General features: G+C 25.2%; 1 protein-coding gene across 9 annotated transcripts in view; it reads left to right on the top strand.

Moving 5' to 3' along the window:
- Window positions 1-13,532, top strand: part of LOC100214508 (MAP/microtubule affinity-regulating kinase 3) — a 63,625-nt gene that overhangs the window by 30,288 nt on the left and 19,805 nt on the right. For all 9 annotated transcript variants that reach the window (XM_065805212.1, XM_065805209.1, XM_065805205.1 and 6 more), the window contains exons 9-10: window positions 3,154-3,211; window positions 10,348-10,409. In XM_065805212.1, coding sequence (XP_065661284.1) covers window positions 3,154-3,211; window positions 10,348-10,409 — 120 coding nt within the window. The remainder of the gene's footprint in view (window positions 1-3,153; window positions 3,212-10,347; window positions 10,410-13,532) is intronic.

The following is a 13,532-nucleotide window of genomic DNA, read 5'->3' as shown; positions in this document are numbered from 1 at the left end:
TTTATATTAGTTAGGGAATAAAGCATATATATAAAAATTAGTGGTTAATCAATGTTGGTGTTAAAGTCATCAATGTAACAATGACCATTTTGGTTAATTATTTATATTATTATTTTGAATAACATAGTTTTTAAAAATAAGTCCTATTTTAGATTTTAAGTAAAAAATAAATTATAAAAATATTGTGTACTATAAAGTATATTTTATTTTTATTAAAAATATAAAATTTAAATATCTTCATAAAAACTACTAAAGCTCTTTTTTTTACAGTTTTGTCAAAATATTTAAAAAAAACTTTAATTAAAATTTTTTTTTTCCTTAATGACGCTCACAAAAATGTTACAATAAATAAACATTTTTTTACTTTTTTTTATCTTTGTGTAATACTAATTAAAGTGATTTTTTTCTTATTTTAAATGCGCTAGATGTTTTATACAATTTTTGTTTGTGTAAGAATAATACAACTCAACCTAAAAAATATTAAATTTTTCTGTTTTAAAAAAAAATTATATTTGCATGACCTTTATTTCGTCTTTGTAAACTAATTGAGGTGTGGCTGCAAGCGCAAGCAATCGTCTATCATTCGTGCTGAGGTCTATACACACACACACACACACACACACACACACACACACACACACACACACACACACACACACACACACACACACACACAGAGATATATATATATATATATATATATATATATATATATATATATATATATATATATATATATATATATATATTATATAAAAATGATATATATAAATATATATAAAAATAGAAAAACACTTATCACTTATCTGAATGAAACAGTTTTTATTAGCATGGAGATGTTTATGAGGCTACTAAAAATTTGAATGTTTGAAACTCGTGAACAAATTGGAATATTTTTGCAGTTCGAAGTTAAGTATATTCATTAGACTTATTCATAATCTGATACTGATTTTAGCAATTAAAATTATATAAATAAAATAAATGGAAAGAAAACGACAAATGAAAGCTTATCGGAAACATCTATTTAGATAACATAGACAAAGGGAAAACATTTACAGTGCATCATTTTATGCAAATGAATGTTGCAAGGTGAACAATTTATAATATTATTAAAAGAGTTGACGACAATATTGACCTTGAAAGAAAGTTGGAAGCAATAGAAAACCATGCAATGGAAAAATTACTTTACTCATTAACAAGGCTGAAAATAAAGTTAAAATATCCCGGAGAAAACCTGCATTAAAGTATGCAATTCATAGAAGTTGTCTATAAAATATTTAGCATGCATGGACTTAGATATTAAAAAGAAAAAGAAAGCACCAGAAAGCTCTGAAATTCAAATAATTAAACAAAAACAATGACTGTTAAAACTTTCAAAAACTTTTTTCCGACCATCGAATGAGTTTGAAATTATCATGGATGACCAGTCTTATTTTATATTGAGCAGCCAAAACACACCAGGAAATGATGGCTTTTATTGTCAAGAGAAAGACAAAACTGAAAATAATATTAAATATAAGTTTAAATCAAAGTTTCAAGTGAAAGTTTTAGTATGGATTGCAATCAAAATGGATTGCAATCCATACTAAAATGTATGGATTGGTAAATCAAAGCCTTTTTTTGCAATTAAGAATAATGCCATTGATGCAAGAATATTTTACAAAGAATGCATTGAAAAGAAACTTCATCAATTCGCATCACAAAAATGTAAAATATATATTTTGACCTGATAGTGCAAGCTGTCATTATGCAAAGCTAACAATTGAAACTCATAAGAAGTTTAATATAACCTATGTTTCTAAGGATGATAATCCACCAAATGTACTGCAATTAAGGCCCATTGAGACATTTTCAGCTCACCTTAAACAGAGAGTCTATTTCAATGATTTCAAAGCAAAAAATCTTAACCACTTGAAAAAGAGAATTAAACTTAAGTTACGAGCTTTCAGTCCAGAATACTTTGAAACCTTCCTCGCTCGCTTAAGACTAAAATTCGCAGCGCTGTTAATCATGAGACACTTATAAGAGGATCTATTATTGCTATCCTTACTTATTTGATCAGTTGTGAAACAATATAATTTGAATGACAATTATAAGCAATTCTTTTTTGTGCAAATTTTTAGTAGCCTTGTGTTATATATGAGACTTTTTATCCCCCTTGTAATGTTCAGATATTCTAGTCTTGAAATGGCAAGTAGTTTCGCCTATATAACACGAGTTATATTATTATATATGCGAAACTACTCGCCATCTCAAGACCTGAATATCTGAACATTACAAGAGGGATAAAAGTCTCATACCTATTAACATCTACATGCTAATGAAAACTGTTTCATGCAAATAAGTGATAAGTGTTTTTCTGTTTTAGATTCGGCATCTAACAAATTGAAGTTTAAACTTAAAGAAAGTATGTTCATAGAATGGTTAAAACCTGGTATGAATAAACAGGTTAACCATCTACAAATGACACTTTCTGTTTATCTACTATTTTTTATACATATTGAATATCTTTTTAACCTATTCTTTTATTATTTCCTGTTTTTTAGCATGACATGATAAATTTTTTATTTGATTTTATTGTATTTTTGTAATTATATTACTATTAGTTTGTACAAGAATAATTATATTTTGTATTGTTTTTTTTAAACACCTTTATAGGTATTTTAACAAATTTTGACTAGTGTTAGTCAAAACATGTATTAATTTTTACTAATAAAATGGTTTTACAAATTAAAAACTTGTCTTGTTCATTTAAATATTTACATTTTTGGTGCTTAAAAACTTTTTTTGTTAATATACATATGTATGTATGTATGTATGTATGTATGTATGTATGTATGTATGTATGTATGTATGTATGTATGTATGTATGTATGTATGTATGTATGTATGTATGTATGTATTTATATGTATATACATTTATGTATTTGTTATAGCATATATAGAAATATACAACTGCTGATTTTTTTTGCTTGCTTTTTTCCATACAGTTTTTGCAGAAAAAGAAAAAAATATATTAATAATAAATAAAATGATTGCTGCCCAACCTAAATCTTTTAGTTTGTTAATGTATATACTAAAGCCTCTTGCATCCCCCTATTTCAGAAATTTACAATATAAGTTATTATATTTTAATTAGAATATTTTTTTTAGGAATTGCGAGAGCGTGTTTTGCGTGGAAAATATAGAATACCATTTTACATGTCTACAGGTAGATTTGTTTTATGTGTAAAATGTTATTTATGTGCATCCCCAGTCTCAGTTTTAGCACAGCCCACTCCCAATTTTAAAATTTTTATTCTAGCCCCTTTCTAGCATCCTTGCTGTCATCTAATATATCTAATGAAAATTCTTTTCACATATTTATGGGCTAATTTAGATATATTTATTTAAATCTTATAGTGTTATATTGATTTTAAAGATGAAACACAGCTATTTGTTGTTCGAATAAATATAAAACATGAGTAAATCTAATACAATATCCATTACCCTAATTTTTATCCATATTGTTACATTAATTTTTAATAGTTGTTCAGGTGTTTCAAAATGGTCTATATAAATCTATACTAAGATCATCACACAGTTATAGCAAGAGATTTTGCCTTTTATTGTTTAATGGTTTATACAGTGAATTTATTTCATATGAAACTTTTTGTAAAATTTTCTTTAGCAGCTCTGGTCTTAAAAGGTCTGAAAAAGTTTAAAGGAATGCTGTTTTTAATGCTTTTAAGTATATTACATATTTAATTATGGTAGTTATTTTGTCAGCTTAAATTAAGGTCAAAATTTTCAGCATATCATTCAATTAAATTTTCAGTTTAATTATTGTCAGCAAGGTAGTCTTTTTAAATTTGTTGAAAATAGGTGGGTTTTTTTTTAAATGCACTCTAGAATGTATTAGGGATGTACTTTTTTTTTTTTGCTATTTCAGAAGTTTTTTACTGAAGTTGCAAAAAATTAAAATCATAATATAATTAAAAAATGGTGATGCGGAAGTTATCAGGCAAATGTGAATTTAATTATTTGAGCATAATAATTTATTTTTGTGGTTTTATGCGTAGGCATAAACGTTCTATAAAACTTTATTATTTGAAACACAGTTATTTAAAATGAGGTGAAACCCAGCTGAACAAGAATTTTTTCGAAAGCGACTCAAATGTTTTTTGTAAATTAACCTAAAATAAAAAATATAAAAAGAAATCGTAAATCATTTTGAAAAGGAAGGATTTGCTCGATGTACAATATATGATAACCTAACAAGACTTAAAACTGTTTATTCTTTTTCTCTTTCACAATAGTTTTTTTTTCATTTATAATTAAGTTATTGATGTTTTTATTTTGTTCAATAACTTACGCATCACCCGTTATATAGTATGTATGTTTTTATATTTTATTTGTAATATTATATTTAATGATATTGTAATATTATTTTTAATATAGTCAGTTATGTTTAAGTTTCATTAAATATTATGTTTCCCATGCGTTATTCACATAAATGTTTGTATAACATTATGAAAACTAAACTGAAAAACCTATTTTTTCTTGTTTTTTATTAACTATATTGTTTTACTATAACTTATTTGTAAGGTTAATTTTCTTCTTTTAAAAGTTATTTATAAACATATTATGACATCTTTTTTCTTTAAGTTAATGAAAAAAATTAGGTAAAAGACTTCATTTTGAAAGTTTGTTGCATAACATGTTATATACACATGTTATGCAACAAACATGTTATATTATAAAACTAACAACTTTTATATCTTTTCTGCTTTAATATAACTTTATTAATAATTTATTTTAGTATATCAGTAATGAACCCAGACCTGTTTTAGTATCACTGAAATGGTATGGGTGCTTAAAAAAAAGCGCTCAAAAATTGTTTTATCTTTTAACTTCTCTTTAGCGTGTTTTTTAAAGTTATAAAAATAAATTTTCAATTTTAAATGCAGTTGTATATAAATAATTTTCACATTAATTTAGCTACTTCATTTTTTCTTCAGGACAATAAAATGAATTAAATAGCATTTGCTTTTTTCAATTAGTTATGCGACGTTACTGTTCCTCGGTTAATAACTGCATGAAAGTGTTGAGCATGATTAAGAGATGCAACCTTAACAGATGCAAATTTTGCAACGGATTTGATATATGGTTTCCAAGACAGATCGGAAGTGAGAGTTAATCCTAGAAGATTAAGGGCAGATGACTCATCGAGTACATTACCGTTCATAAATATAAGAAGATCTAAATTGTTTTAATAACGATTGGTTGAAAAAAATTGAGTTTTATTTGTATTGAAGTTAACCAGCCACTGTGAGCCCCATGCTGAAACAGAAATGAGATCCTTTTCAAGTTCAAATGCCCCCTCCAAGCAATCAGAGAGTGTTGGCTTCTTATCATGACAAAAATAAATGGTAGTATCATCAGCGAACAATGCCACCTTAGATGTGAGAATATCTAGAAGATTGTTAATGTAAATTAAAAAGAGCATAGGGCCAAAGATTGAACCTTGAGGAACCCCCTGATGTTATAGGATATGAAGAAGAATGCTGTCCATCGAGGACAACTTTTATACTACCATTGAAAAGGAAGGATTCAATAATCTTAAAGATGTTACTAAAAATTACTAAAATATAGTTAGTTAATGTTTAAAATACTTTGAATTTTTAATAATTAACTGCAAATATAATTGCAACAAAAGCGTTTATTAAATTGTTAGGCGACATTTTTTTTTTATCGTAACTAAAGTAACATAGTTACGTCCGCCGGCAAATTCATGAATTTAAAGAAATGCTTTAAATCAACTCCTTACCTTCCAATAAAAATAAACAAGATAAACACAAATGATTAAAATGATAATTAAGAGAATGATGATTAAAAATCATTGTCGTGGCACCAGTTTTATCTAAGGAAGGAGGGGAGGGGGATTCTTTAAAACATACCCTACTCCCTCCCCCCTCCCCTCTCTCCTTTCCACGTTGCTGGAAAAAAGCGGTATTCCCAAATATACTCTGGGTTCATCGCTGTATATGTTCTTCCTCTATGAATGTTTTGTTATATATATAACTTAATTATGCTGCAGTTTTTATTTTAAGTAAAATAAATTTAAGTTTAATGTAGTAAAAATGGAAATACTAAAAATAATATTAAGATTTTGAAAGTCAATAGTAAAATTATAATTGTGCTAAAAAAACTTCAAGTGACAATGACAATTTATTGAAGTATTATATATTTAAGTAAACAAGTAAAAAAAGTTCATCAACTGATTAGATATATAAGTAAAAAAAGTTCATTAACTTTTGAGAGTCTAAAAAATCATTTGAAAAGCTAAAATATGGTGCTATTTTTTTATTATTTATTTTTGATAACTTGCGGTAGTGGTATAATAGTAAAGCACTCTCTTCGCAAGTGAGGAGGTTCTATTTTGATCCCTCCACCATGTCCCTGATAGTACTGTGCTCAACTTTTTGGGGCCTTCTCTAGGTTTGTTAAAAGGTTTGAATAAGGTTTGTAACTGTTTAACTAGTAAATAAAAAAAAAAATCTTTTTTCAAATCCATGCTTTATGCAAGCAGAATTCTATTGGGCCTAGAAATTCTTTTTTTGTTGTCTTTTGTAGAAGGAAAAATTACTGTTACGTTTTTAAATTTTTTTTTTTATTAATTCAGTGTTCTTATGGGGAAATACAAATTAAATTTTTGTTAACTTAATTAACTTTTTTTAGTCAAATTTTTCCATTTCCTTGTATTGTCATCGAAAATGATTAAATGTGCAAAATTTGAGCAAAATTGGTTGAGAAAAAAGCTTTCAAAAATTGATTTCAAATTTTGTGGCACACAAACATATATATATATATATATAGAAAGTAACCTTATATAAAGCATGGAAAAAAAAGCTAAAGAACTTTTCTCACTTTAATAAAAACAGTAATCAATTATTACTGTTTAATAAAAACAAATAACTTATTAAAATTTATTTAATGTAAAGTATTATATATTTATATATTTTTTAAATTCGTTTATTTGTTTTTTTTTATTAAATTTAAATGTTTTTATTTGAACAGATTTAGATATTTTCTGAATAAGTAATTCTGCAAAAAAAACTTGTGAAGAAATGTTATCAGCATTCCTTTACAGAACCAAATGTCGTTTATGTACTTGGTACATTTGACTACATTTAAAACTACTTAACTAGTTTGATCATCTTTATAAAAACTGCTTTAAAAAAACATTTATGAAAACTATCTTTTTGACGGCATTTAAAAAAACTTTGTACAAATTAAAAAAACTTATTTGACCTGTTGCTACCTTTTATTTACCATTCTTTAATCCATATAAGAAGCTGACCACGAATACCGTATGCATAAAGTTTTAGGGATTTTTTTGCATTGTACTTCTGTGGGATTCTTAAATATGGTAGTCAATCTGATAGTTCCACAATAAAAATTAAATGTAAGAAATTATATAAAACATTGCAAATAGGTTTGCCTTCAGTTATGATTATTCCATCATTGTTTTTCAAAACTTAAGTCTTGTTGCATTTATTTTTTTTTTTTTTTTTTCTCACTTAAAAATTAAGTATTTTTGGGATTAATTTGGTTTTTTGAACAATGGTCTCTTCTTATTCCTTATTAACCTTTTTTTACTGTTATACTAGTTACTTTATGCTCCAATTTTAATTTGTATGAGCAAATTGTCCAGCAGATTTATATTTAGCCTAGAGGTGTTGTCTTAGTCTAATAGTGGTTTTTATGTCATTAGTCATTCAAGGTTCATGATCTAGAAATTTAGAGTTAGTTGTCGGTATATATCACAATATATTTTACACAATATTATTTGCTGATAAGCCAGCAAATAAGTTACTTCAGTTTTTTGACTCAAATTATGCAGAAATTTTCTAAGAATTTACTTATACCCAAACAAGATTTTGTAAATTATTGTTGGATAGATCTGGATCAGTACTTGCAGTTAATGTTATTAATATATCAATGCTTATATACATAATACAAATAATATACATAATGAAAATTAATGTTAAATATATATCAAACTTCTTTTTAAATTTAAATTTTTATAAATTATTTTATTATAATTTATTATGATTATATAAATAAAATTTTTGTAAATTATCCTAATTTTTTTTTTATACCATGTTTAAAAAATTTTGAAAAGTGTGAAGTATTGTTGTATTTTTTACAATATATCAATAAGAATTGTGCAAATCTGCATAACTAGCATTGGATAATACCATGTATCTGCGCTACTGATAGTTTTACAGGAGAAGGTTAAAACTTTATATATATATATATTTTTTATTTTTTTATTTTTTTTGAGCTTAACTTCGCATTGAGCAGGGAAAATCTTTTTCAAGATATTTCCAGAATTCCTGATATTTTTTTTATTATTAGTTTTTCCGGATATCCAAAACATATTCTATACATACAAATTTAGGTATAAATTTTTGTAATATATTTATTTTTAAGGTTTTTTCATTTATCGCTCATAGAAAAATCAAGTTTAAAAAAAAAATTAGAAACAATGACCTGGATGATCTATGATAGCAGCCCTCGGAATTAGGAAAAATAAGGTCAGCAATAATTTGCTGACCTTAATCTGTGTGAGGTCAGCATCAGGTTAGCAGAAAAAATGTAAAACAAAGGTTGGACCATAAAACATAGAAACAAGATTGGCGATTTTTTGCCGACCTCAAATGCTTCTAGGTTGGGATTGCCAAATGCTGACCCTAATTCCGAGGATTGATGATAGAGAGTTTTATTCATGTTCTTTGTTATGTCAACAGTAGAAATTAGGTGTTAAAGTTTTTAATTTATATGCACAATATTTATTGGCTGCATTTGTCAGATACACTGTATTATCCAATGTTAGTTACATGAATTTGCACTATTTCCGACTATATAAAGTTATCTGGTTTCAACAAACCAGATTTCTTTTTTTTTTGCGTGTTCACCATAGTATTTTTTTTAATGATTCAATTTATCCATGATCTTGGGTTTTTGCTTTTTTAGTTTGTGATTATAATAAAACTTTTTGGCTGCATTTCAGTTTTTAAAAAATATTAAAATAATAGTTTAAAAAAAGTTGTATTAGTAATAGCAAGTTATCATTAAAATTCTTTTAAAAATAAAAGTGTTTTTGTAGCTAACATATTAAAAAAGGGAAAATCCAAATATTAAAATATAATTTAACTTTAATAACAATATTTATTTGTTACTGATGTCAAAGATAAACCTTTAATCAGACCAGATTTCTTTTGAAAAAAAGAATCAACAAGCTTTCCTTTGCAAAAAACAATATGGCCTTAAAAATGAAAAAGTTTTTTGTTAATATCTTGATAAATAATTTATTTTGGTAAGTTGAACTCTAAACTTATTTTCTAAGTTTTATTTATGATAAGAACATAACTTGTCTCAGCACTTTGTGATCCTTTTTATATTTAGATATTCATTGTTTAAAATATTTAAATCATTGAATTAATATATAATCACTCTAAATATTTAAGCTTTTATATCACTATTTTTAGGGTGCTATAGCAACAACTAGTATTTCTATGTAGTTCTTGTATAACTACATGGATTTCTTATTTATATGTTTTTAAACAACATGTTAACTTTAACTTATTAAGCTTTTCAAAAGTGTATTAATTGATATTTTAACTTGTTAAAGGTATCTACTACTCTTTCCAATAAAGGTATCTAATTGTTTCCAATAAAGGTATCTAATACGTCTTTTAAATAAAGCTAATTTTCAAATTACATAAGCTTTTTGTGTTGTTTTTAAAAAGAATTTTTCTTTATTCATTGTTAAATAAGATAACTTTGAGTTTTTCATAATCCATACATGAGCTTTTTCCAGGAATTTCTGGAATTCCAGAAATTCACTTTAATTTTCTTTAAAGTTTCCAAATATTTCTGAGTGATTTTTGCTTTTGATTTGTAAAAAAACTAATCATTTTTTTGTAAAAGTTAATTTTTCTTACAAATCATTAACAAAATTCCTCTATGACTTGTAAAACAAAGATTTGTTTAAAACTTTTGCTGCAATCTTTTATTTTTTAGTCAAAAAAATAAATTGTTTTATATTTTAAAAAACTGGAAGCGAAATAAGCATCTAATAACATTTGTAGTCAAATCACATTATTTCAATACAATTTCAGTTTCCAATTTCATTTCTGAAATTCTAAATACAGGGTTGTGGGCATGATTTTATAGTGTTTGAGATAATCCCTCCAATTCCCACTAAGGTATGGTTCCTAATAACTACATTTATTGAGTTAGCTTTCAAATAAAATTGCTTTTAAACAAGTCTTTTTTTTTTTTTTTTTTTTTTTTTATATTGTGAAGCATTGTTAAAGAAGTTTTTAGTTTTAAATCCAGAAAAAAGAGCACCTTTAGATGTAAGTTAACTTATTATATTATTTTATTTTTTTAATTCCTTAGTTTAAATTTTATTTTTTTTAAAAAAAAAGTTTATAAATTAAGAAAAAAGGAGATTTTTTTAATTTTTTAAATATTTGTTATTGTTGATTAGCATAGTTATTATAGTTCATATAAGATTTTCCAACACATCCCCCATCAGCATAGTTATTATAGCTCTATAAGGTTTTCCAACACATCCCCCAAATTTTTTGTTTGTTTTTGTTTATCATCACACAACTTTTCTTCATTCAAAAAATGTAAAAAACATTTTTTACAAATAAAATCGTACAAGTTTTCTTAAGTTTTTTCAAAAATAGATCAAAATTCATTGACAGATTTGAAATTTCATCAAAAACATATTTTTTTGTTTAAAAAAAAGTTTATAATTACCCCCTGAAGTAACTTTGAATGTTCATAACTTTTAAACAAAAGTTTTTTTTTTTATGAAGTTTGAAATCTTTTTTTGAAGATTTCAAATTTCAAGATATTGAAAGAAATTTTAAGGTTTTTTGTGCTATATTTCTACTTTAATATAACACAAAAAAGAAATTAGAAAGTTCTTTTAGGAACCTTACCTTAGCAGTGGGTTATTTGGGGCCATAAAGGATTTACTGAAATCAGTTTATTTAAGGAATTGTTGTCATAATTTATGCAAGTTTTGCAATAGACATCTTCACAGTTCTGATATTTTCATGCACACATATTTAATAGCACATCATGGTTCTTTATCGCCTAAAAACAAGTAAATACACATATAAATTAAGATAGTAATCTTGAAAGAAGCAGTTGTTTACTCAAGATTTTTTTTTTTCCCCATTAAAAAGACATTGGTTTAGCTTTATATAAGTTTTTTAACCATTTTAAATCTAAAATCTATACTGTTTATGTTTTTGTTATATAATATTTGTAATCAAGGAAAAACACAGAACAAAAAAACAAATTTGTATGTTGAGTGTAAAAGCTCTATATAGTATTATTTTTAGTAAAAGTATTATAGTATTAATATATACAACCCTCGGAATTAGGGTCGGGATTCGGCAATGCCGACCTAACTGCCGACCTGAAAGTGTTTGAGGTCAGCAAAAATTACAGACCTCGTTTCTATGTTTTATGGTAAGACCTTTGTATCAAATAATTTTTGCCGACCTGATGCCGACCTTTAAAAGATTGAGGTCGGCAAATTATTGCCGACCTCATTTTTCCTAATTCCGAGGGTTGTATATATACATATACACACACTTTTTAAGAGCATTTATTTTTTTTTATATATTCTATAACCCAAACATATGAGGAGTATGAATATATAAATAATATAAATTTATATTTAAAATAGTTAAAATAAACTTAAATAAAGCAAAATTGGTGTCTTTCTAATGAAAAAAAGAGGAGAAATCTCATGTAAACAACTGTTTCTTATAAGAATGCTTTCATAATATATCTGTGTATTTACTTTCTTTCATGCAATTCTGAGCATAAGGAACCATAATGTACTATTAAATATGTGTGCACACAAAATTATTGGAACTGTGAAGAGGTCTATTCATCATTTTTAATAAACTAAGTATTTAATTACTATTATTATAATCAATTTTTTATCAAATTTTAAAAAAGTTTGTTATGACTTTTTAACATAACATAAATATATTATGTTATGTTGCAAGATCTTCGAATGATGCCCTTTCTCTTTTTGACAAGGTGCAAAAATGCATTGTATAACATAGTTTGACCTTCCAGCCAACCTCCAACCATTATCACATCGTCGTAATGTTGCTTCTTTTTCTCTTTTCTATTATGCTATAATGAACTATGCTCCAAAGACCTAGCTTTTTTTGTGTCATCAACTAAAATTCATTCTCATGTTTCACTCTCACTCGTCATTCAATTAAGACTCATCCTTTTAATGTAAATGTTCCTAAGTGCTCCAAAAATTCTTTTATATATATATATATATATATATATATATATATATATATATACACATACACATACACATATATATACATATATACATACATATATACATATATATATATATATATATATATATATATATATATATATATATATATATATATATATATATATATATATATATATATAGTATAAGCATTAAAACAAAATATATGGTATCATACTATTTATTTATTTTTTAATTAATATTTCGGGTCGTATTGAGAGCCATTATCAAACTAAAATTAACGGTTTTATTAGTTTGATAATGGCTCTCACTATATGAGCTGAAATATTACTTAAAAAATATAAATAAATAGTATAATACAATGAATGATGTTTTAATGCTTATGATATTATTATACATACTATTATAGATGTCACTTATTATTATTATACTATTAAAGATGTCGCTTAAATAATATATATATAAATATATATATATATATATATATATATATATATATATATATATATATATATATATATATATATATATATATGTATATTTATATGTGTGTATGTTTGTATATAAAAGAAAATATCTTTATATTATCATGTATAGTATTGTATACTTAAAAGAGTGCTTAATACATAGAGCTATATAATGTAATGTTACTGTTATCCGCAGTTCCAGGAATTAGCTAAGTGATAATGTTTATAATATAATTTAATATTGCAACTCTGAGTTTCATGTGTTAACACAATCATCAGGCAAGTAGCAAAATTAAACTTTTACTTCTTGCCCGATGATTGTGGTAAGACATGAAACTCAGAGTTGCAATATTTAATTATATTATAAACATCCGCATTTAGCTTTTTCCTAGTACTGCGGGTAACAGTAACACAGTAACATATATACTCTCTCACACTCTCTCTCTCTCTCTCTCTCTCTCTCTCTCTCTATATATATATATATATATATATATATATATATATATATATATATATATATATATATATATATATATATATATATATATATGTATATCATGTCTAGTAGTTTATATTGGAAATTTGGCAGCACCCTATTGCATTCAATGCTATCGAAAAGAGTCTAGAATACCCCCTTGCAAATTTCTCTAAAAATATGTTTGCCAGTGTTTGACATTCTTTATTTAAAATTGAAAATTTTTAAAAAAATAAGGACT

The sequence above is a fragment of the Hydra vulgaris genome, chromosome 09 (genome assembly GCF_038396675.1).
Source record: "Hydra vulgaris chromosome 09, alternate assembly HydraT2T_AEP".
NCBI lineage: Eukaryota > Metazoa > Cnidaria > Hydrozoa > Anthoathecata > Hydridae > Hydra > Hydra vulgaris.
Note: the sequence above shows the minus strand (reverse complement) of the source record. Positions and strands in the feature narration are given on the sequence as shown.